This window comes from Melanaphis sacchari, unplaced genomic scaffold (genome assembly GCF_002803265.2).
Source record: "Melanaphis sacchari strain LSU unplaced genomic scaffold, SCAv2.0 Contig42_pilon_pilon, whole genome shotgun sequence".
Classification (NCBI taxonomy): domain Eukaryota; kingdom Metazoa; phylum Arthropoda; class Insecta; order Hemiptera; family Aphididae; genus Melanaphis; species Melanaphis sacchari.
This window is the reverse complement of record NW_020271275.1, coordinates 1,613,506-1,638,136: the sequence shown is the minus strand read 5'-3', so window position 1 is coordinate 1,638,136 and position 24,631 is coordinate 1,613,506. Positions and strand designations below refer to the sequence as shown.

At 25.6% G+C, this 24,631-nt stretch overlaps 5 protein-coding genes across 6 annotated transcripts in view; 3 read left to right on the top strand and 2 right to left on the bottom strand.

The window, feature by feature from the left end:
* The window catches only part of LOC112597623, a 28,586-nt gene extending 11,173 nt beyond the window's left edge, over nt 1–17,413 (top strand). The window contains exons 14-24 of the mRNA XM_025343741.1: nt 8,988–9,110; nt 9,204–9,368; nt 9,689–9,805; nt 9,862–10,050; nt 10,384–10,589; nt 10,699–10,914; nt 11,372–11,539; nt 11,604–11,737; nt 11,829–11,996; nt 16,452–16,608; nt 17,055–17,413. Of these exons, the coding sequence (XP_025199526.1) occupies nt 8,988–9,110; nt 9,204–9,368; nt 9,689–9,805; nt 9,862–10,050; nt 10,384–10,589; nt 10,699–10,914; nt 11,372–11,539; nt 11,604–11,737; nt 11,829–11,996; nt 16,452–16,608; nt 17,055–17,269 (1,858 nt within the window). The 3' untranslated portion in view covers nt 17,270–17,413. The remainder of the gene's footprint in view (nt 1–8,987; nt 9,111–9,203; nt 9,369–9,688; nt 9,806–9,861; nt 10,051–10,383; nt 10,590–10,698; nt 10,915–11,371; nt 11,540–11,603; nt 11,738–11,828; nt 11,997–16,451; nt 16,609–17,054) is intronic.
* LOC112597622 lies at nt 14,351–16,391 on the bottom strand. Its single transcript, XM_025343740.1, has 3 exons — nt 16,194–16,391; nt 15,481–15,810; nt 14,351–15,405 (listed from the first exon to the last, which is right to left on the bottom strand). Exons 2-3 carry the CDS (start codon nt 15,806–15,808, stop codon nt 15,239–15,241), a joined length of 495 nt encoding a protein of 164 aa, XP_025199525.1. The 5' UTR covers nt 15,809–15,810; nt 16,194–16,391; the 3' UTR covers nt 14,351–15,238.
* Nucleotides 17,414–18,773: 1,360 nt separating the features above from the next.
* Nucleotides 18,774–19,474, top strand: LOC112597556 (40S ribosomal protein S12, mitochondrial). Its single transcript, XM_025343654.1, has 2 exons — nt 18,774–18,991; nt 19,062–19,474. The coding sequence occupies exons 1-2, from the start codon at nt 18,943–18,945 to the stop codon at nt 19,424–19,426; spliced, it is 414 nt and encodes a 137-aa protein (XP_025199439.1). The 5' UTR covers nt 18,774–18,942; the 3' UTR covers nt 19,427–19,474.
* Nucleotides 19,475–19,510: 36 nt separating this feature from the next.
* On the bottom strand, nt 19,511–21,007 carry LOC112597555 (39S ribosomal protein L2, mitochondrial). Its single transcript, XM_025343653.1, has 4 exons — nt 20,639–21,007; nt 20,317–20,571; nt 20,016–20,228; nt 19,511–19,791 (listed from the first exon to the last, which is right to left on the bottom strand). The coding sequence occupies exons 1-4, from the start codon at nt 20,868–20,870 to the stop codon at nt 19,580–19,582; spliced, it is 912 nt and encodes a 303-aa protein (XP_025199438.1). The 5' UTR covers nt 20,871–21,007; the 3' UTR covers nt 19,511–19,579.
* Nucleotides 21,008–21,237: 230 nt separating this feature from the next.
* Nucleotides 21,238–24,063, top strand: LOC112597582 (proteasome subunit beta type-7-like). 2 transcript variants are annotated; one of them, XM_025343692.1, is made up of 7 exons: nt 21,238–21,280; nt 21,366–21,445; nt 22,760–22,939; nt 23,005–23,155; nt 23,217–23,384; nt 23,489–23,640; nt 23,892–23,991. In XM_025343692.1, exons 2-7 carry the CDS (start codon nt 21,384–21,386, stop codon nt 23,989–23,991), a joined length of 813 nt encoding a protein of 270 aa, XP_025199477.1. In that variant the 5' UTR covers nt 21,238–21,280; nt 21,366–21,383. The 2 variants fall into 2 exon arrangements, with proteins under 2 accessions (XP_025199477.1, XP_025199478.1); XM_025343693.1 differs by lacking the exon at nt 21,238–21,280 and having other exon boundaries at nt 21,384–21,445; nt 23,892–24,063.
* Nucleotides 24,064–24,631: the final 568 nt, after the last annotated feature.

Genomic DNA, 24,631 nt, shown 5'->3' with positions numbered 1-24,631 from the left:
ACACATATTATACTCGTATTATGTTTTATATATTAGATTTATAAAAAAAAAATTATAAGAAAAATTTAAAAAAGTAGTTTAATTAGAAAATAACTGTATGTTAAACACAATAAAAACAATTTTTTTCCGTTAAATGTTTTTATTTTACAGTACTATTGTGGTCTATGAATTGTTTGCATAAAATATGGAATAGTAAAAATTAAAAAATTATTGAAACTGTTTATTATAATATGTGCTTACTGTTTTACTAAAAATCTTACCCTTCTTGTGTATTATAGTAAAGTGCAAAGCAGTTTTTATTTTTTACCAAACACAACGGAACATTACATATACAGCACATCCATTTTGTACGAACCTCGTTCTTTTTAGTGCTACATCTGGCACATATTCTTCTTGTATCTCTTTGTGGTTGGTGAGCAACTTGTTCAAGACGAATTATATTTGGTACACATGGTTTATTTTTCTTTAATTTTACTGTGCTTATTTTTGATTTATTTTGTGCCGCTCTTTTTTCCACCAATGTATTGATAAACAATATTTTGAATAATTATTTTGTTTTTTTTTTCATAAAATAACCATATAGATCTACTACTATCAATGACGGAAAGTTATTAATATATAGGTATCCTCAATGATAAATGTTTATAATATTTTTAATTTTTAATTACATATTTTTAAACTTTATGTTACAATTGACGCAGTACAACAATTCAATTTAATAATGACTTTTAAAAAAAAATGTAAAGCTACAGAAATCCATTTTATCACAGTCAGCGTAGCAATGCACATAGGTGTTTATTGCTTCTAACTATGTGACACAGCTTTTCAAAATTCGTAATCAATCTCAATTTAACATACTTTAAGGAAATTATACTTAGTATTTATTCACATATAATTCTTATTTCAATGACCGCAAGTGAATATCTCAAATTATCAAATTTATAACATAAGAAAAAACATTTGAGCGAGCAATTTGATTATCATTGAAGTTTATACGTTGCTTAAGTTAAGTTATATTGGATTCAGAAGAAAAACGAAGAAAAAACGACTTACCCACTAACGAACAACGCTCTGTTTATGATAAATAGTTAATAATTTAAAAAAAAAGATTATAGTTATAGAATTTAATTATTTATTTTTATTTTTTATGAAACAAACACATGTTATACTAATAGGTACAGTAAAATAAAAATTAAATAATAATAAAATAAGTAACAATAATCTTACACAAGTACTAAGTAGTTACGAGTAAAAATACTTAAATAAAATGTTGTTTTAAATTTTAGAAGTCTAAGCTCACATGCCGTTAACTTCGTTAAACCGTTTTATTGGATTTTTAGTAAATAGACGAATTTCTATAACCCCTTAGTCAAATAATTTCTTAGAACACATTACCGCAATGTGATTCTGCTTCTCTACTATATCATGTTATGTTATCTTTAAATGGGTATAAAACACTGACATGATGGGCAAGCCCGGATCAAGAGCTTCAGGGGCCAATACATGGTTGTGGGCCCCCGTCAATAAAAACAATTCTTTAAAATTATAAAATTATACAATAAAACAAATTTAAACATTTTTATTTAAGTATGATAACTAAAGAGCAGATTTTTAGGTTCTTAAAAGCTTAAAATATAATGCTAATATGTTCTAAAAAAACCCTAAAATATTCTCTAAATATTCCTTAAACTTGTGAATATGCAGATAATATGATTTGTTTTTTTTCCAAAATAATTCAATTAAAACAATAAATAACTTATGTACCATTCCTTTTTGGTAACATATAAAATATTTAACTATAAAAAATACAAAACAGTTCATAGGTTTATGAATACAATGAAATATATTATATAAAAACAAAATAGTTTAATAAAAACAATACATAACTTGTATGGTCTTTAGTAACAGCTAAGTTATTTAACTATAAAATATAAATCAGTTCATACTTAGTTACCTTTATAAATATAATGAAATATTAATAAAAAAAACAAATAAAATTAATAAAAACAAAATTAGTTCATACTTAGTTACCTACTAAACTATATCACCATCAGTCGTAAATACTGTATCATTTGTTTTATTATACGACTCTATCCATTGTTTATGTAAATATTTTAAACTTTTGTTAATTTTCAGTATTTAAAAAAAATAAAAATGAATATTACAAATTTAACTAAGTCGTCAGACATTAAAGTTAAAATAATAAACAATATAAAAGTAAAAATAGATTTATTATTATAAATCATTCTTATCACGTTATTATAAGATCGTAAGTAAAATCATGAATTAAGAGTAACAGAATGATCATCATTACCAATTTGATTACAAACAAGTAGATAATTGGATGATTTTTAATTTTTATCATTCTTATATAAAATAATTTTTTTTCCTAGACAAAATTGTTGCTGGAAAATATCACAAATCAATAAATTAATAATGTATAATATGATTTTTTATGAAAAATAATCGAATATTATATTCTAAAATATGAAAAATAAGCTAAATATTCTCTTAAGTCTAAAATATGCTTTAATATGCTAAATAAATTTTTTCCTACGAACTCTGTGATGAATAAGTTGTCCACATTTTTCACTCTCATAAAGCTGCATAAAACCAATAAAAATATGTAAAAACCTAAAAATCCGCTCTCTAATGATAACGATTGATGAGGATAAAAATATTAAAAAAAAATAATATTTTTATTAAAATATATATTTACACATAAAATTAAGTTTTTTTTATGTAAACAGGTTTAGTCGGTAGATATCTAAATTATGAGTATCCATGACTGAGACAGTCACATAAACAAATTTTCCAAATTCTATTTTTAAATACAGTAATATAAAAATATATGCCTATTCTCAACAAACACAAACATAGCTATGACGCTATGTTTCCCCACTTACCATACTATTGGTGGTAAACACGGTCGACGGGCCCCATCGACTGTTAGCTCAAACAAAAAAAAAAATAAAAATATTTTTGTAGGTACTAATGTAGGTACTATAAAAATTACAAATTATCACTTAATGTAATTTTAAACCGAGAAAACTATGGGCCCTTAACACACGTGGGCCCCGGGGACTTGGCCCCTCCTGCCCCCCTTCCCCTTAATCCGGGCTTGATGATGGGAAAAACTAAGTATTTTACTGAACAAATAAATGACGGTTAAAATATCTTACAGATTTTAAGTAAAAGATTAATCAAACAGTAGAACCAGTAGCCATTGTGCTCAGGGTCTCACAAAATGAGAGCCACCAAGTTTCAAGAGATAAGAATAAAGAAAATAAATTGCCGGTCAGTTGATGATGAGGAAGGGCCGACTAACACAATTAGCATAGTCTTGATATCAGATTATTCTACTATTTGATGGCATTCGGTGTTTGGCAATAAAAAAAAGTTCGACGAAAAAATTATCATGTAATAGTAATGTACATACAATTTTAATATAATTACAATAAACTTAATTGTGTACCCAACAATTGCTTATAATCCGTATCTATGCGTTTGCTTTTAAATAATCTGAATAATCAGTCAAATACATATTTATGTATAAATACGTTAAAGAACTATTTTCTCGATTTGATGTAGTATTAGGACCTATACAATTAATTTTTAAACTAGTTTACTCATTCACTCATATTTTCACCATATATAACTACATAGACATGAAGTTTGTGCTTTGGTCGATCGTGTAAATGCATATAGGCATCTATAGCTGGTAAGAAATACAAAAATCAATCTTGATAACATACCAGTATCTTGAAAAAGTTATTAATTTAAAATATCCGACCTTATGTGTGAAGCTTTGTAATTTGTGTTGGTAAAATTGTCTACATATTATTACCTTTTAAATTTGAAAATTAACTAATTCTCGTTAATTTTAAATAAATATTGTATCACCATAAAAGGTTTATATTTAAAAGTATATTTGATTTAATTAGAGCTCACCATTAACCACAAAAGTGACTATTATTCCTAGTTTTTATACCTATGTTTAGTAAAACTTAAATAAAACTTACAAATATTTAGTTGTAAAGACTGATCAGCCACTATCTATCGTACAAATAAATAAATATAAAAATTTGACGATTTGTACTCGCACAATATATAGTGATTAGTGATATAAAAAAAATATTAAGGCGATTCATACCTTTAAAAACTTAGCGAATATGAAAATTTTTATTATTGGAGTAAAACACAAAAAGTATATTTAAATAAATGTATGTTGATGCTGACGCGTCAACAAATGAAACGGAATAAAATTAATTACAGTCGTATTTACAATAATATATTTGAGCAGCCGGTTCGCGGCCCACAATTCTCATTTTATCTGTTTTATTATATAATTCATAACACACATTTAATGATTATAAAAATAAAACAGTGATTTACGATATTGATAATGTGTGTGAGATCAGCTATTTTTCTTGTGATAAAAATTATTATTTATTGTGTGATATGTTGCGGTGGTATAAATGTATTTATATAATTTTATTAAAATCTTTAAAACACCCAAGTGTGAAAGTATATGATAATATTTACATATTTATACACGAAGTTTCATCAACTAATTTAAACAAAGAAATTTGACGAAATATATTTTAAGCTATTGCTATACCATTTATTGGAAAAAAATACTTATGAGAAATTAGTTAATATTTTTAAATAGATAGTTTAACAGTATTTATAAAACATGGTTTGCAATGGTAGTTTTAATTATAGGTAGTTAATTACTATTAAATATATTTTTGCTCGGTTTACTATCTTTAAAATTGATTACAGTAATTTTAGAATAGAAACTTAGGTGGTTTAATTAAATTACATAGATATGCATTTTTTCAATGGAGTTTTTAATAACTATTAACTGAGTAAAAGACCCACAGTATAAAAAATTTCCCTTTGATATATAAATCATTAGCTCTAGCGCTTTAATAATTTAGAAATATATATATATTCATATTTATTTGTATAAAACCATATAGATTTCTATACAACTTCCATTAATGACAGCAAGACAATACAATATAATAGAATGGAGCTCACAGTTGGCCTCGAAGGTGATGTATTCCTGGTTAATATATTCATGTTTACTTTTCGGTAAGTAATCTTAATGTTAAAAATATAATAATAAAAAAAGGAAAATATGTTGTTATGATATTTGTTCATTTATAATATTTAATAGATGTAAAAACTATACAGTATATACACTAAAAAAATAAAATTGAAAATGTCAAATGTTTTTAAATAGCTCAAAAAGAAATATTTTGTGACAATGATAAATTACAATAAAATTTTAAACTGCTTAAGGAGATACAGTTTATACGATTAAATATTTATTGTTATAAGACTTTGAACTTCAAACGACTGCAAAATATTCATGTAAAAAAATTCATTAATGAATGGAGAAATGGGATATATATATATATATATATAATATAATTTCTATTAACTAGTACAATACTTATGTTGAATAATAATAAAACTTTTAATGATTATCCTCAAAATTGTTAATTATTATTTAGAAAGTAGAAAATTGCATTAATTTTTATAATTATATTTTTAATTTTTTTTAAACATATAATTACATAAATTTAATACAAAATTAAGCTATTTATCATAATATGCTGTTATAATATAATAATCATATAATATACAGTTTATTTTAAGGATTTAAAAATGATATATTTAATCTACTAAACATAAGACTATAACGCGTTTCTTTTGGGTCTTGACCTCTGACGTAATTTTCCGAGTATTGTTCAATGGTATTTTCCTACACGAATACCCAATTATTTTTTTCCAAGATATGTTGATATGAATAGTAATTAAAATATATTATTAAGCTTACAACAACAATATTTGGGTGTAGGTAATAACCTATAAACGATAATATTCGAGATCATTATGAAGTTATTATATGGAAATGATATAAAAATTCATTTTGTACTTTGTAGACATTCTAAATTATTGTATCTAGCTATTAGCTATAATGTATCATATACTTGTTTGATATTTAATCTATAATATAAAATATATTATAAATGTGTAAATAACGTTTGTATAATAATATAACAAAATATGTAAACAATTTAACATGTATATATATATTTAAATAGAATTACTATAAATTTACTTATGTACATATAAATTGTCAATAAAATTAATGTATAAATGTATACGCCTACCAATATATTCAGAATAACCAGTATTACATGTATTATTGTATACCTATTACTTATGTTAAAATACCATTAGCTGTTAAATATAACAGTAGGACTGTATAATCAATTTTAAAACAAGTTTGTTTATTAAATTAATATTCATTACCTATCTACGTAGTGTGTCCTTTGGTCGATCATATGGACGTAGCTGTAGATATAGATGGTACATGATAATATCAACAAGCATAATATTATAACCTGCATTCTGCAATACTAATTTAGAAGATTTAGCGTAATGTGTTGTGTAGTTGGAATTGTGATATTTTAATCATTAATATTATATTATATTAGATATTATTTAGAGATCGTTTAAAAAATGATATGTATATCTGATTAAGTTCAAAATTAATTCATTCCTTACAGATATTTCTCAGTGTTTATTATACGTTACAGTAAGATAAAAGCTACATGATTGTTAATTTACTGTAAAATATTGTTAAGTGTCTAGTGGCGTTCATTTGATTCATTTAATATATTATTATACATTTTTGGACCAATATTAATTCATCATCGACTATGAAAATGACGTATTCCTGGTTAATATATTCGTGTTTAATTTTTGGTACGTAATATCTTTGTTAATGTTGTTTACAATGTAGTATTAAACATGTTATTTATATAATAATATTCAATAAAATAGTTAGTTACACGAAAAAAAAAAAATGTAGTTAATACAATTATCAATCCATATTGATATAAAAATATAATTTTTCGAAAACAATAGTGTATTAAACTAAATTACTGTTCGACAAATATTAATGACAATACAAATTTAGCTAATTTTTAAAATGTATGAAAATAATATTCTGTTACTGTATGCTATATATTGGTTTTGATTTTAATTATACTGACATTATTATTTAATGATTGATAATATATTAATAAATTAAGATAAAACATACTTATAATTTATAATTACCAATTATTATATAGTCTGTTTTATCTATTATTATCAAACTGTACATGAACAATATTATGTTATTTGTGTGGTCAAAAAGTAAATATTAATTTATTTTTGTAGTTAACATTAAAATTATTTTACTAATTTATTTTATGTATTGTCTTATAAAATGTTTTATGTTTCTTTTATGTTTGTGAAAATGTTCAAAAATTAAGTTTTTATATCATAGTTTAACATTTTTTTTTTTAGAACCGGAAACCTATTGTGAGTGTAATTATTACACAAGTCCTAAATTTTTTATGGAGACCAATTGGTCCTAGTCCCTTAATAAATACAGTTTATTATTTTTAATTTGAGGAGTAAATGTACAATCTATACCATATGATATATTCATAGATATAATAGAAAGAACTAAAATTCTCGTTTTATGTGAAATGAAAAAAAATGTACTTAAATAAAAATATATGGTAAAGAATGAAGCCAATCTTTCTATTTTGAGCTAATATAATTTTATAATAATGATTGTAGGGTTTAAGTATTAATTTCTTTTTTAACTCAATTAATATTATTTATTTAAAACTAAAACGTAGGATAGAATATGTACGGTATAAAACCATAAAAATATAGGGTATCTCTAAGAGAACGCCGGATTTAAAACTGCTATAGATCAAATGTATTTATGTAAAATAAAAAAAAAAACCAAACATTCTCTTTAGAAGAAATCGGGGTTCAAACATGAAAAATAATATCGGGCATACGGCCCCCCTCTAACACGCGTTCACTCGATACATGAAATTTTTCACCCGAAAAATGTCCCATCAAGTACGTGGTGACTAAATCTACCCTCGATCTTGTGATTTGTCACCGTGTGATTTTTTCTACGGATACACTAAGTCACGATATTACTAGAACAAACCACGCAATTTGTTGAATCTTAATGAAGAAATGACTCTACGAACTTGATAGGGGCAATATGTAATCGGGCGATGAAGGATTTCATAGACCGATTGATCGCGTGTAGGTCTAGTAAGTGAAACGATTATATGCCTGATATTATTTTTGATGTTTAAACCTCAACCTAAGAAAATAATAGGTTTTTTTTTAGTTATTTTTACATAAATAAATTTGATCTATAGCAGTTTTAAATCTGGTGTTCTTTTTAATATATCTTATATTAAACAGAAAATTTTGATATTTAATATTTTACTAGTTAACACTGCAAATTGTTTCAGGCATAGGCGTTTTTTGTGACAGAAAACCTGAAAAACGACAAACCGTACCATCTTGCACAGTGTTGGTAACTATAATATTAATTATTATTATTATTTAAATAAGACGTATTCAAAATAGGGTAACTTGTGGGAAGGCGTAGATCCCTGAGGTTTTTACCAGCCACACATAAAATAATACAAAAGCTATTTAATACACAAAATTATTATATATATTATAAACAAACTTGATACATTTCTTATGACATTTTCTTGAAAATTAATATCATAAATATTTAAAATGCGTGCTGTCATATATCTTTTATATCACTTATAATATCTTCTTTTTTAACCTATCTAATTGTATGATTACACACATAGTAATGGTCAGTCATTAGTTTTTAGTGTTTTTTGACATAAAATTTTTTTTATATTTATATATTTCACTATAAATTTTAGAAAAAAAGAAAATATATAATAACACAAATATGCTTATAAATGATTTTCTTCCGAAAAATAATAATAGTTATTATTTCCTAAAATTACATTTTAATATTAATTATAGAGCTTCTTGATCTAATTATAGCCACTGCAATATAATTAATTATCAATTTTAAACCATTGTTTGTTGCATATTTGAATTTATAATTACAGAAATCCCGAGGACGTGTTTAATTGTACAAATGGACTATGCATCGAGTCTTCGGCTATTTGTGACGGTCATGCTGATTGTTCAGACGGTTCAGACGAGACCAGTGATTTGTGTTCTAGACAAACGTAAGGAATAAATATGTCTATAACTTACAGCTACAAAATATAGTAATAGCTGTATTTAATATTATGTATCTATTGACTATTTGTATAATATAGATGCCGAAGTTATGCATATCGATGTAAATATGGAGCTTGTGTGGATAAAAGTGTAAAATGCAACGGTAAAAACGATTGTGTTGATGGATCTGATGAAAATTTACCCGAATGTAAACAAAGCTCTATAAACAGTAATCAACATTCCAATGGTTCATTTATATGCCTGTACGTGGTTTTTAAACATACTTAGTTTTATTTAAATTTATTAAACATTCATTTCATTAAACTAAAACCATATCACCGAATATTAATTTGTAGACATAATATGCATATTATACAGTTAGATACTTATTTGTTATTTAAATCTAATAATTATTTATTATTAAGGCATAATATTTAAACGTGTAATGATATTTTGCTCTTAATACTTGTATAATAACTAATTAATAAATAATTATATAAATTATATTTTATATTTTATATCAATAATTATTGATTTATAAAATCTTACACATATTTATATTTGTTTTTATTTTTGTTTAAAGCGAAGAACAGTATCAATGTAAATCAGGCCAATGCATTGATGGAACATCAACTTGTGATGGAACTCGAGATTGCAAGGACGGGTCTGATGAAACTTCAGCATTATGTAATACAGTTCGGTTAGTTGGTTTTAATAAAATGACCATTCAATTTTACTAAATATTTTAAATTGAAGGTGTCAAAAGTTTACATATCGGTGTAAATATGGGGCTTGCGTTAGTAAAGAGAGTAAATGCGATGGCATAAAACAGTGTGCTGATGGATCTGATGAAGAAAAATGTGTTGATCCCAATCCAACCCCTAGACCAACAACACTAAAACCTGTGATAAATACAATTCGACCAACTACGCAGTCTAATACAAAGTATTTATTATATCCTTTTTGCCGTATGAATAACATATGCATTATTTATGGTGTATTTGATGATTTTACAAATACAAAAAAAAATAATGTATTTTTCTAAAAATTAAATTTATTAGTTAGTTATGGCCCTTTTAAACTTAATTTTACCATTTAATTTTTTATTATTGTATTTGATAAAATATATAATCTTTAGCTTTAGATATTATAAGTCTATAGCCTATATGTATGATAAGTATCACTATTTATAGTTATAAGCAAAAGATTATTGAGCATGAATTGTATAACAACCAATTAATCCTCATTATTATTATTTTTGATATTTTATAATTTAAGGAATGTATGCGCTTTACCGACGATCGAAGGAGTTTTATATTCTTACGAAGGTTCAAATGAAATTTTACCTCACGGGACATTGATTAATCAATATCGCACTGTTATCGAGAACTGTGAAGTAGGATATTATAAAGCTTATCCTAAAAGTTTTAGGCTTTGTCAGGAAAATGGAAAATGGATATCGAATTCTGAGAAATTATGTTTCAGTAAGATATATGTATTGTATTTTTTTTTTTTAAATGTAATTGTTACTTATTTAAATTTTGTATTTCCGATGAATGGTTATATTTAGCTATAATTTGTTTATGTTTATAGAAATGTGTCCGCCTCTAATATCAGATAGTTTAAATATTAATTGTACTTTAAATGGTAACTATGCTAATTGTTCAAATCTATCAATATTTGGTACAAGAGCAATACCATCATGTAAACCAACACATAAAATACCAAACGGACAAGATGAGACTCCAATCGAATTACTTTGTCAGTCAAATGGAATGTGGAGTAATCAACTATATAGATGCATTCCACGTAATTTTTTTTTTTACTATATGTGTCTTATTTATTTATATTTGGTTAATTTACTAAACGATTCTTGTATTAAAATGGTTTTGTTTCTATGTGTTTTAAAAATTAAAATTTTAGGTAAACAAATTATAATTGTTTGTAGAAGTATTAAAAAGTATTAAAAAGATACGAGCACAATATTTATTTATTCTCTCAGATCTACATGCAACGTATGTGAATTGTATTATGAAAAAATTGTAAATGATACATTTTTGAGGATTTGGCATATTTGTTTTATATTTTATTAATATTTCACAGTGAATTCGACTATAAAATGAAAAACTGTTATTTTTTATAATTTTTGTAATATGCGATTTTATGAAATTCGCAAAAATTATCTTAAGCCTTCAAAATTATGTTTTATATATGTATATTACTAATTAGTTATAATTATTTAAATAAGTTTTCAAATTTTTTTTAGAATGTGGTAGAGTATATAATGATAGCAGACCATTGATCGATCATGGTAAGACAGCACATATTGGAACAGCTCCTTGGAATGTTGCAATTTATCAATTAAATAAAGAGAACTCCAAGTATGACCTGATTTGCGGAGGATCAATTATTACTCCAAATTTAGTTGTTTCTGGTAAAAACTATCTAAAGTACTTAAGATCTAAGAAGTATAATAATTATTTAAATAACATTTTTAGCTGCTCATTGTTTTTGGCGAAAAGATTTGTTGTCTAAACGAATATCAATTAACGATGGTTTATATAAAATTGGTGTTGGAAAATATAATAGAGATTACACGGTTGTTGATAATGACTTCACTCAAATTATGGATGTATGAAATTAGTGTAAAAGTAGAATTTTAGAAATTAATCATAATAGACATTATTTAGTATAGGTATGTTATAAATCAAACAATTTTATAGGTGGAAACTATTTATCTGAAAGATGGTTATTATGGACCTGATGGGTTCCATGGTGAAGATATAGCTGTTATAGTGTTGAAAAACAAAATATCTATTAGTGTTGTTGTTGCACCAGTTTGTGTTGATTGGAGTGCTAATTATAATGTACCAAATGGAGCTCAAGGAAAGGTTTGTTAATTAAATAATTAAAAATCAAAATTATGATATTATCACAGTTAAGTACTATATTACCATAGGTGTACATAAAATGTAGTGTTTTAAATTATAGAAGAAAAGAATTTAAATTTTACTCATGATGGAGCGAGCAAGCTTAAAAAATCACACTTTTACATGTTATCTATATATATATTTATAAATATTTAAAGTACAATTTTAAATAATATCAATATGTTTTCGGCTAATTGAATACTTATTAATCACAATAGATATAATCATTTACAATAACTAATAAAATCAATACTTTTTAAATATATATTAAATCGTCCATAGTTTGTTGTAAATACATTTTATAAAAGTAAAGGAATTAATTGATAATAAAAATAATAAAAACTAAGATTTTATCTCAACGGAATATTAAATCAACTAATGTTTGGTTATACTTAGAGTGTTACGGCGTACCTTACGAATAATTTGTTAAAGTGGATGCTTTTTAATCAACATTAGAGGTAGGGGAGTCTCACATTATCCCCCTTAACCCTTGCATTTACATGGTTACATTAAAGAAAAGTGGTAGGGTAGAGTATACAGTTATTGGCACTTTAAGCAGATACTCATTTTTAATGAATCATGGAATACAAAATAATTATGATACAATAACTGAAAATAAATGTTTGAATTCCAAATATTCTTATCTTTACTTTACTTAAGAGGTAAAATTGATATAAATATTGTCATTTTCGTTTAAAATAGGTATTTTATCAGTTTTTACTAAAACTACAGTTATTGGCATGTAGTTTTTGTTATAGGCACCCGAGTACATAGCTATTGGCATCTACTATAGTATTTGTTAAAAAATCAAAAATATGTACTTACCTACCTAAAAAATAAATTTATTTCAACTAGGTAAAATACAACTAATAAAATAACAGAATATATAATAATAATAATAAATATATATAATTTTTTTCAATTGATTCTATAATAATTTATTAGTGTGAACGCAATTTCAAATCAAATAGGTACCTACTTTAAATTAATATTTTATTAGAACAATAATTGTATAATACATTTAAATATTATACAAAACTTAAGAATAAAACCCATTTTACTTTTAGTCAATACCTACCTAAAACCATAAGTAACAATGTAGGTATAGGAATTAATAATAAATAAAAAAAACAAAACAATCAGTCTTTAAATTAATTTTTATCACAATTTACAAACTTAATATTTTATAATTTTATAAAAAGTTAGGAATTTGATTAACATCAATAAATTCACCTTTAGATATAACCATAATAAATAATAATGTAGGTATAGAAATCAATAACAAAACAATAAAATAAAATAAAAACAATCAGTCTTTAAATACAATTAATAAACTTAATATTTTCCCTTTTTATAAAAAGACCTTTATTACCTTTAGGTCTTAGTTAATACATACAAATTTAAGATCAAAATAGGTATTATATGTACCTTACTTTAATTTAAGTCTTTTTGGCATATTTTACAAATGAATAAAATAGGTTCATTTTCGCCCATGCCACAGAATTCATCTGTGGTTAAACACTTCAAATGATACATATGTGAACAAAAGACACAATCAACACCTTTCAACAACTCACTTAAATTTCTCCTACAACCAAAACAAAGTCCTACGGTTACATATGTGGTTGGAATATCATTATCTATTTCTTCAACAATATTAGGTGCTATATCATCACATAAACTTTCAGCCAACGCACCACTAGTTACAGTTTCAGATGGTTTTTTCTTATACACAATATCTTTTTCAAATATATTTCTCACAACCTTTGATTTAGTAACAGTTTTTAATTTTTTATCATTGACCAAATTCGATTTAACCAATCTATTATGTATTCTGTTTTTTTTCCTATTTTCTTTTTCAAGCTCAATTTGTTTCTTTTTATCTTCTTTAGACTGGTTCATACTTTTCCAAATTTTAGATGATACAACATATGGTACTCTTTCAATATTACGTTTACCTTTCCTTTCTGGAGTAACTGGCCACACAAGATATGATTCTAAAGGAGAAATTTGAAAAGTTTTTCCATTTAAATGTCTGGGTGTAACTACATTCTTCTCTATACAAATTTCAATTTCATCCTGTTTTCTTGTATTTTCTATTTCATTACTAATAAAATCTGTTTTCTCTTTATTGGCTTCTACACACACATCCATTTTGTTTTGCTTTATTGCATCTTGAAAAACTTCTTTACTACTATCAACAAAACTGTCATCAATTATAGTTACTTCATTTTGGTCTTCTATAAAATCTAATAAATTCTGCTCACCAGCCTCTGAAATACACTTCACACCACTATTTAACATATTTTTATCATTAGATTTAAGTAATTGATACAATTTATATAATGCATGAAATTCTTCACTAATAACATTAGATTTAACAATATCATTAAAATTTTCAAACTTTTTAATACATTCAGGACTTACAGTATTACAAAATTGTTCAAGAGTAAGAGGACATTGATATTGTGTATTATTAATTTCGTTGACAATTCAGTTTTTTTTGTATTAGTACCAAGACATTTTTTAAAATCAATAGAATCAGGATTCCAAGGGTACAATCCACAAGCTTTAAAACCATTAATTAAAGTTTCTGCTTTAACAGTTTCATCAATTACCTTTTTTAATATAGGGGCAAAATATTTTTTAGTTACAGCTGTACTTAAATTATTGTCTTTTCTCCACTCAAACACACCTTTTTTCCAACCAGATTTAAGTGGTCGAAATGCAGCCACATCAGCTGGCTGTAAAATTCTAGTGGAGTTTGGATATAACGCAATTAATATAATATTTAAACTTGTACATAACTCACTTAATTGATAGGTAAGATGGCTTTTGTGGCCATCAACAAATAAAATTATAGGAAATTTTATTCCCTTTTCAACTACAAAAGGGTAAAATATATTCGCAATAAACTCATAAAAAAACTCAGATTTCATCCAACCTGATTCGGAATGACCTATTCCCCAATTGGGAGGAACAGAATTTACAATATCTTGTGGGATTCTCTGATAGTTATAAATTACCATCGGATGGCACATGTCACCAGCAGCATTAAATGTGAACATAACTGTAAGATTTTCTTTAGCATTACCTACTGCTACCTCACAAATATCTTTAACTCCTTTTGGAGCTAAAACTGATTTGGTTTTGGGACATAGCGAAAATCCAGTTTCATCACCATTGAATAATCTAGTGGGATCTTACAATATGTCATCAAGTTTTTCATCTACTAGATATTGATGGATGTCAGAGAACCATTTTTTTATGTCCTTTTCACTAACACATGCACTGGCAGTTGTGAAATGTTCACTTGTTCGGATCGATATCAATGGATGTCTTTGCATGAATGCCCTATACCAACCATTACCTACAAACAAAAATATATTCCTAATACCTACCTACATTTTTACCCATAAACCCATAAAAATTACAAAATCAATACCTGGCATATTATTTTTAAAAGGAGTATGTCTGTTGTTTATATCCAAAAAGTGCTTCACACTCATTTGTAAATCTTCTTTTCTTCTTGGAAAACCTTTTTTACAGCTTTCAATTATCCAAGTTTGTAACAATTCTTCCTCTTTATCTGACAATACAGTTGCTGGTCCACAAGATGTTTTTCCATTTAAATTTTTAAGCCTAAACTGTAGAGTAGATCTTGAAATACCAAATTTTTTTGCAGCTGCTTTTTTACTTAAACCGTCATTTAAAACTGCATTAACTGCAGCAGTTATATTTAACTGACAAAAATTTTCTCTTTTTTTCGGCATGACTAAAATACGACAAAATATACTTTAGATAATTTTAACAATTTTATTGAGTATTGAAATAACATGAATTTAAATGTGAATACTTAAATTAATTTATTTGTCAACAATACATGGTATGCCAATAAAACAATTATGAATTATTCAACTATAATCAATTATTGGCATGGTATGCCAATAACTAAAATCATTAAATATTGATTATAGTTATTATCACCAGAATTAATACGTATATTTATCAAATAAATCAACTTAAAACTATCATTTATGGTTTAAACATGTTCTTAAATATATGAAAACACCTAACATAGGCTTTAAAATATAATTTTCGAATAATAAAACACTATCGCCGTAGACATATAAAGTACAAAATGTATAAGAATATTACCTGTTTTGAATACGAGCCGAGACGTCCGTTTGCTGTTTGGTAAAATATAAACTAAACGCAATCAAATAATAAAGATAACAATTTGGAGCGAAACTTGACCAGTGTCGCCAATTATGTATAAAAAAAAAACTCTTATAAGTCATACACATAACTATTTATTAAATTAACAGTTTTAGGATGCCAATAACTGTACCCGTGCCAATAACAGTATACTCTACCCTATTATACATTATAAAATTATTTTTTATACTTTTACAGATTGTTGGTTGGGGAAGAACAGAAAAACACATGTCGAGTCCCATTTTATTAGAAGCAACTTTACCGTACATCGATCATAATTCTTGTCGAAGCATGTATACAAATGGATTTCAAACGTTTGTGACAATTGATAAATTCTGTGCCGGGTCTGCATTAGGTAATACAATATTTAATTATTAATATTTGAAATCATTTTTTTTTCAACAAGCACAATCCAATTATATACATTGTTGACTTATTTGGTATAACTATTTGGTGAGCAGGTATTTTTCATATCTATTATTGTGTAAGTCTAGGACTGTAAATCCAAATTATTAATAAACTCCATTAAAAATAATGATTTTTTTTTATTTAAAATTAAAATCAATCATTATTCACTTAAGGCAAATTAGTTGTCAATTATATTTAATATTATTATTATTGTTATTATTTTAAAAATTTAACATCAAACATTCAAACTGATTATCGTCTGTTATACATTTTTTTTTTTTAAGGAAGACAATTTACAATCTGTACACAATAATTCATTTGTCATATATATCGTATTACATCTTTCTTTCATAAATGGTCATATGATTAATTTTATTTTATCTCTAATTTCAGGACAGGGGGTTCGTGAAGGTGACAGTGGTGCAGGTTTATCGTTTTTACATTCTAATTTTTATTATTTAACCGGAATAGTAAGTGTCAAGGATCCGAATACAAATAATTCAATTGCAGTTTTTACAGATGTTAATTACCACATTCAATGGATTCGTGAACTGTATAACAAATATACTTCTTATGCAAGTGATAGTATGGTACTTAAAGTTAAATAATTTATTATTTGTGTAATTTAATTCAATATTTTTAAAAATAAATGTTTATTGTTGTGTAGCAATTCTTAACTGTTCATTTTTAACATTTTTGTTAAATTCTATACGATATTTTAAAGTTAAAATATAAGCATTAGATGTATTGATATATATATATGTACTTAATAATTTACATTTATTGAGTTTGAATAATCTTTTACTGTATCAAGTTTTTCATTTTTTCAACTAATTGATTCATTGTTATTATTAATGTACTTGATTTTTAAAATAGCTACTTATATTTTTATTTTTTTACGTTAATTACGTTTAAATATTTTTTTGTATTGGTTTTTAATAATGTTTTTTGCTTCAAAACTAACCTAGATACTTGTGAAAAAACATAAATATTTTAATTAAATTTATTTTTAATAATTAATAAGTTTGGAGGCCACTGGCTACGTTCATTTTCTTATTTATTTACAATTTTTACATTTTGAAAACTTGTTACTATTTTGGTATTTATTTATTCCTTTAGAATTTCATTGAGAGATATTTCAGTTTCTCGAAAGCTCTTAAAGATTAAAAACTTATTAAAAAATGTAGATTCCAAATCGGTTTCATAGGTTTCAACTAAATTATGAGCTCTTGTTTTTATTTCATCATCTTTTGTCAGTTAAAAAATTAAATGTTTTGTCTTATCTTAGATAACCATTTTTCATTTTTCCATTTCTTCAATCGATTTGTCAATTATAATATAAAATGTTTTAATTTCTAGTACTTATTTGATCTACAGCATCAATTACGTTTCCATCATTTACCGAGACTTTATGATACGTTAACAAACATTAAGTGTAAATATACGAGTACCTAATATCATTATTTTTGCCTGTAAATTACAGAAATTTTTATAAAAAAAAAAAAGGATATTACAAAAAAATTGTAGCTATACATTTTCGTAGGCCCAAAAATGTTTGTAGGTTCTAGGCATAGTGCCAAATGACTAATGCTGCCCTGTGAACGGCAGTTCCAATAAGGAAGAATACAAACTGAATAACCTACTTAAATTCTACAGATCAAACATCATGTAAATTTTAAGTGACTGGTTTCAAGCAGAATATTGGGTTTTGGAAAATGTATTATTTGTTATATTAGGTCAATAGAATAATCTATGTACAAATATTTATTTTGAAAATTAAACTTTAGGGTAGTGGAAACATAAGATGGTAACACGAATACTTCTTATAATGTTGCTAAAGTAGCAAATATTTATTTTAAAAACAGTAAGAATTACTAAACTTTTACTTCTGATTTGATTTCATCCTTATGGTTTGATTTCCTACGGATTTTGTGTTGTTTCTTTTTATTTTGGAAGAACCAAGGCATAATATTGGAGTTATTATTTTTTACAGGTAAATTGATTTATATTCTTTATTTTACATCGCCCTATCTGGCGACACTGGATTTGTTATCAAAATATTATTATCAATTGGTGTGTATAATATTATTAATATTTAATATTATAGTAAAAATTAGTAAAGTTTTTTTAATCCATACGATCTTAAAATTATATAATTTATAAAACTACATTTTGTTATTGGATGTAGTATTCCAATAGCTCAGTAAAGTTAAATTACTGAGTAAATATTATAAAAAAAAGAAGTTCAATTTTAAACCGAATTAAACGAAAATATTTCAAAATGAATGTTCTGTTACAAGGGATGAAAAATTTAGTACTGAATAAATCATGTAAGTGTCATCTTAAACCAATAATTATAATTTTTAAATTAACATTAGAATTTGTATTTATTCTACTTAGTGGGAGAAACAACTAGATGTATGGCATCACTTTATCAAATGCATAAGACCGGCCCTCATAAAAAACCGATGTTTAAACGGAATCCATTGGGTGACAATCCATTTCTAAAAGGTGTTATACTAAAAACACTAATTAGAAAACCAAAGAAACCAAATTCGGCTAATCGAAAATGTGTCTTGGTGCGATTAAGCAATGGAAAAGAAATGATTGCTTATGTACCTGGTGAAGGACACAATCTTCAAGAACACAACGTTGTATTAGTGCGTAATGGACGGTGTAAAGATTTGCCTGGTGTAAAAATAACATGTGTCAGAGGAAAATTTGATTTACCACACGTTGTAAAAAAAACACAGATAAATTCTTAATTTTATAGAAATATTAGATTATTATCATTTTTTTTTTTTTTTTTTGTACATTAGTCGTTAATAAAATTAAAATATTATATTAGTTTATTTTATTTTATTTCACATATATTTGGTATAACAGTTTATGGGTTTAGTGTCCCAAGTACATATAATTCAAAACAAAGCACTTAGTTCTAATGTAACTTTTTCTAATTTTTTTGGAGCAAGTTCAGTTACAATTTTTAAGGGAGGTGGTGGTCTAATTTTACGGCCAAAACGACCTGTTTTTCTTTGCCACAATCCAGACCGAGGACGATTACCTAATTCACGATTACGATTTGGACTGCCAATATGTTCCTTAAAGTGATTTGCATTTGATATTTGTCCTGAAAACAAATAGTTTATTATAATTTTCAATTTTTTAAGATCATTTAAATTTTAATAATTTGATTCCTATTTATGTTATTTCCATTGGGTATTCGACAATATTTTTACTATTAGATAATTTTCAAATATTTAACTATTTATCAATGATGATTTTATTTCATAACTTAAAGCAAAAAAGGATAACAAAATAATAAAATAAATATCAATAAAAGTTTTGACTTACCAATTGATGCCATACAATGTTTAGAAAGTGATACTTGTAATTTTGATGGCAATTGAATAATGACTCTGTCATCAACTTGTCTCAATATAGTAGCTGTTGATCCAGCTGTCATTACATAATAAGCACCTTCGCCTGGCATTTTTTCAATACAGTGTACTTTTGTTCCCTTAGATAATGCACCGAGTGGATATGCATCTCCTTCATTTGGATTAACTAAAAGTAGGTATGCCAATGATAATTATTTTCAGTTGTATGTAATGTTAATTTATAAAATTGTATAAGATAATGAATTTCAATGAACCTGGAATACGAGGAATGTAACCAGATGTGACTAACATATCTCCAGGTTTCATATTAACAGTTGCAATAATGTATTTTAAATTTGTGCCACAACCAACCAATGCCACTTTAGCTGTTCGACAGCCACACTCTATTATCTCTAAGACACGGTCAATTCGGGGAGCATCATTTTCACCAGTAGGTCCAAAACGTTTTAAATCAACCCAATGGTATTTCTGTTTGATACCACCACCCAAGCCCTTGACAACAACTCGGCCTGGAAATTGAATGATTAAAAATCTTGTAATAATTAATATTTGTTGTCCTAATATTGTTATAAATACCAGTGTCAGGATCTCGGCCAGCTAAGTGTTTATTGTTTAATGGTTTTATGGTGTACTTTTCGGGCCATTCGATTTCCCGTCTGAAGTTCCTGGATTTCGGGCTAGGTAACTCCATGTGTGTAAAATTCCACTTGTGCCTCACCACATTAAAAAGAACCGAATGTACGGTCTTCAACTTCATGGGATCAAATACAGAGAAACGCAAAGACGGCGCTAAAAATGACACTGACATTTTCGCACCTTTAGAATTGATAGATATTATTTAAACTTACTTTTACATCAAATAATACTGGCCAAAATCGTGCCGGTATATATTAAAATAAATTTAGAAGATTTTTAATTTTCTTTTAAATTATTAGACTGATTATATGAAATTATCAATTTTGAAACACATATATGTGTGTTCTGAACCATTTCATTATCAATGTTGACAAAATTAATAACCAAAGAGGTTTGGTACGGTTTGTGTGTATTACATCTTTGACAATGATAAAGCGAATTCATTGCAAATTACAAATTACAATTTAGTATCAATCTACATGAACAATATTATATTATAGTATAAACATTTTTTTATTTTAAATTCTTAATATCTTTAATCTTAATAATCATTTGATTAATTAATTTGTCTGCCACAAAAAAGTAAAAACCGAATTTGTGTTATACTGCTTACTCTGTTGAGGATTGTTTAAGTAATTATTATTATTAATTAATTATTATTCTTTAGATTTTTATCTTGTTTGCAATGGCTCTGAACTATAGTTCCATCAACGATGACGAAGCCTTTTCATTCCGGAATCTTGAAAGGTTTGTAAGATTTATTTGTTATTTAACTTTGTATGATTAATAACATTTATTTTATCAACATTCTTATGATTCTAATTCCTAAGATACTTATCATAATTTTAGTCATTTGTGTAAAACATTTAAATTTCAATGCTTTGATGTCTAGTCTTATGAACAAGACAGTCAAATAAATTGTTACCAATAAACTTTTACCAACGAATAAAAGCTTAGTTATGTGTCTATTTTATTTAAGAGTTGATTAAAAATATTTGAATTTTATCTTATGTTCAATGTTTTAAAATAATTATTTAATAACCATATATAATAGTACAATATTATAATAGTGCATGTTAAATAACAATATTTGTGTTTATTATCTGTATAATTATGTTATTTAGTCGTAATGACGATGTCGAATTGTCAAACAATATAAATTAGAGGTGTTCAACCCGCAGTCCTTAGTAGATATTGATACGGCCCTCACTTCAATTTAAAAACTATTAATTAATTGTATATAATATTACGAGAACAAATTAATCATAAGAATATAAAACTACATAATATTAAACATCAAATAAACTTTAATAGTGTTTAATACTTTTATCTTAGCATAATAGCACGGGCACACATTAATTATACGAATGATTAGTGAATCAACTTGAGCCAATTTTAATAAAATATTTTATTATTGGAGATATGTCCATGGCATAGACCTCTTGTCATTTATCAACAAATAAAAATAAAACACTGTATGTATAATTATTATTAAAAACTATGTGGCCCACAACAACTTCTACCCATTTGATATGGCCCAGACTTCACAATTGGTTGGACACCCCTGGGCCCTGATATATATATACTAAATAGTACCTCATAGTGTTAATCAATCACTGCTTACATTGGAGTAAGTTCAATATAATTTATTTCCATGTTTTTATAGTTGGTTTTTTTTAAATTTTAATTGATGTTTAAACAAATGAAGATTTAAAAATATTGGTAAGGCAATAGGGTTTAGTTAACTTCATAAATTTGAAATGCAAAAAATTAAAAATAAGTATTTTTGATAAAATGTTAATATTTATTATTGTTTGTTTTTTTCAACAAAGAATGTGTTAACAAGAGTTAAATGTTTTTTAAAATTTGTTTAATAATTTGTGTACAGTTAGTAGATCACCTTATTCTTCTATTTATTGCTTTTTGTAAAAATAATTAAATTGTACCCAAGTATAATTTTTTTCAACTTAGTTCATAGTTATGGTATTTTCATGTTAGGCTATAGATTTGATTAATAATTAATATAATTCCAATACCATTTGTTCTATTTTATTATTTTAGAAATGCAAAAATTGAAAAAATGGGACTCAAAATGCCAAGTTTCCGAAAAACAGGTACTACAATTGTGGGTGTAACTACTCGTGACTGTGTTATTTTGGCTGCTGATACACGTGCTACATCTGACACAATAGTTATGGAAAAAAATTGTGAAAAAATCCATTATATTGGAAAATACATGCAGTATGTTAATTTTAAAATAAACAATGTTTGAAAATTAATACATTTGAATTATTTCATTGCTTTAGCTGCTGTGGTGCTGGTACAGCAGCAGATACAATGCAAGTTACTCGCATGGTATCTGCTAATGTTTCCTTGCAAGCATTTAAGTTTCCTGATGAAATGGTTCCTGTAGCATTCGCTGCCAGATCACTTCGTCAGTATCTTTTCAAGTACATGGTAATTCATTCTATATTTAATCAAGTGTTGCTTGTTTATCTTAATTTTTATTTGATTTTAGGGATATGTTTCAGCCGCTTTAATTTTAGGCGGCATTGATAATAATGGTCCACATTTATACTCAATTTATCCTCATGGTTCAATAGATAAATTGCCTTATATATCTATGGGGTCAGGAAGTATGGCAGCCATTTCAGAACTTGAAAGTCACTGGAATGAAAATCTAACAGTAATAATTTTTTAATTTAAATTTATTGCTTAAATCATTGATTTAATATTTAATCAATGCTTAAACTCAAAACCTTAAAATTATTTGGTTTTATTAAATTTTAGGAAGAAGAAGGAATGAAACTGGCATGTGATGCTATTTTGGGTGGTGTATTTAATGATCTTGGTTCTGGAAGTAATGTAGACCTTTGTGTCATTAAAAAAGATGGAACTCGCATGCTCAGGAACTATCTGACACCCAATATAAAACCAGCTACGTACGGTTTTTATTTTTTGCAGTAGTCTAGTCTCAATAACTTAAATCTCTAATTGAATAAATATAAATTTTATTCATGTATTTTTGAATTATTTACCTCAAAATACAAATATAACTTAAAGCACTTAAAGAAAAAGAAAACAAGTTTAGCTATGAAGTTTTTTAAGTTATCGAGACTTGACTGTATTATATAATTTGTAGACATATAGTTGTCTTATAAGTTAAAGTTTTATAAAAACATTTATTTTTTAGTGCCAAATATGTCTATCCAACTGGTTTGACCAAAGTATTACGCAAAAGTGAAATAAAATTCCAAATTGCAGAGGAAACTGTCATGGAAGTTGATGCTTAACATTTTCAATTATATTATGTATTAAAATCCAATCATGAATATTAATTTTATATACATTTTTTAGTTTTTCACAATTATTTTGTATTTTGTTGGCAAAATACATTTTTATTTATGTGAAATACTAATACTACCCAAGTGTAATTAAAATTAAATTTTATATGAAGAAAATATGTTATTTATTTTTTTAATACATTTTTATAAATTGAAATTTATTTTATTTCAAAGATTTAAATTACTTTGAATTGTTACTTCATTATATTAATATGAATGTTGGTCTTAATTTTGAGAGATCTTATAATGTTTATATTAATATTTAATTCTATTTGGTAGATAGGTAAGTACAATTTCTTTATTATATAGATCCAGTAAATAAAATATTTCGAGGATTATAAATTGTTTATAGTGATGATATTATGCAAAGTTGTTGGACAATGTATTTATAATATGATAATGGTATAAAAGAAAAAAAAACCATTAAAGTTAGTATTTAATTCAATAACTTCAAAGATCATAAGAATCGATAATGTTTATTACCTTTGGGATCTTACAATTTATTATGTAGCAAATTAAATGTGTTTACCTATTGCCTTTTATTGGTGTGTAAAAAAATTATTTATTTAATTAATGAAGTTGATGAAGT

What these genes read in the sequence shown, in the direction of transcription:
- LOC112597556 (XM_025343654.1), top strand. Translation starts at nt 18,943, where the DNA reads ATGAATGTTCTGTTACAAGGGATGAAAAATTTAGTACTGAATAAATCA. An exon ending in TTTAGTACTGAATAAATCAT is followed by an intron (nt 18,992 to 19,061) that starts GTAAGTGTCATC and finishes TATTCTACTTAG; the next exon opens with TGGGAGAAACAACTAGATGT.
- LOC112597582 (XM_025343693.1), top strand. Translation starts at nt 21,384, where the DNA reads ATGGCTCTGAACTATAGTTCCATCAACGATGACGAAGCCTTTTCATTC. An exon ending in TCATTCCGGAATCTTGAAAG is followed by an intron (nt 21,446 to 22,759) that starts GTTTGTAAGATT and finishes TTATTATTTTAG; the next exon opens with AAATGCAAAAATTGAAAAAA. An exon ending in TATATTGGAAAATACATGCA is followed by an intron (nt 22,940 to 23,004) that starts GTATGTTAATTT and finishes TCATTGCTTTAG; the next exon opens with CTGCTGTGGTGCTGGTACAG.
- LOC112597622 (XM_025343740.1), bottom strand. Translation starts at nt 15,808, where the DNA reads ATGCCGAAAAAAAGAGAAAATTTTTGTCAGTTAAATATAACTGCTGCA. An exon ending in TTTTAAAAATAATATGCCAG is followed by an intron (nt 15,406 to 15,480) that starts GTATTGATTTTG and finishes TTTTGTTTGTAG; the next exon opens with GTAATGGTTGGTATAGGGCA.
- LOC112597555 (XM_025343653.1), bottom strand. Translation starts at nt 20,870, where the DNA reads ATGTCAGTGTCATTTTTAGCGCCGTCTTTGCGTTTCTCTGTATTTGAT. An exon ending in TGGCCGAGATCCTGACACTG is followed by an intron (nt 20,572 to 20,638) that starts GTATTTATAACA and finishes TTCAATTTCCAG; the next exon opens with GCCGAGTTGTTGTCAAGGGC. An exon ending in ACATTGTATGGCATCAATTG is followed by an intron (nt 19,792 to 20,015) that starts GTAAGTCAAAAC and finishes ATTTGTTTTCAG; the next exon opens with GACAAATATCAAATGCAAAT.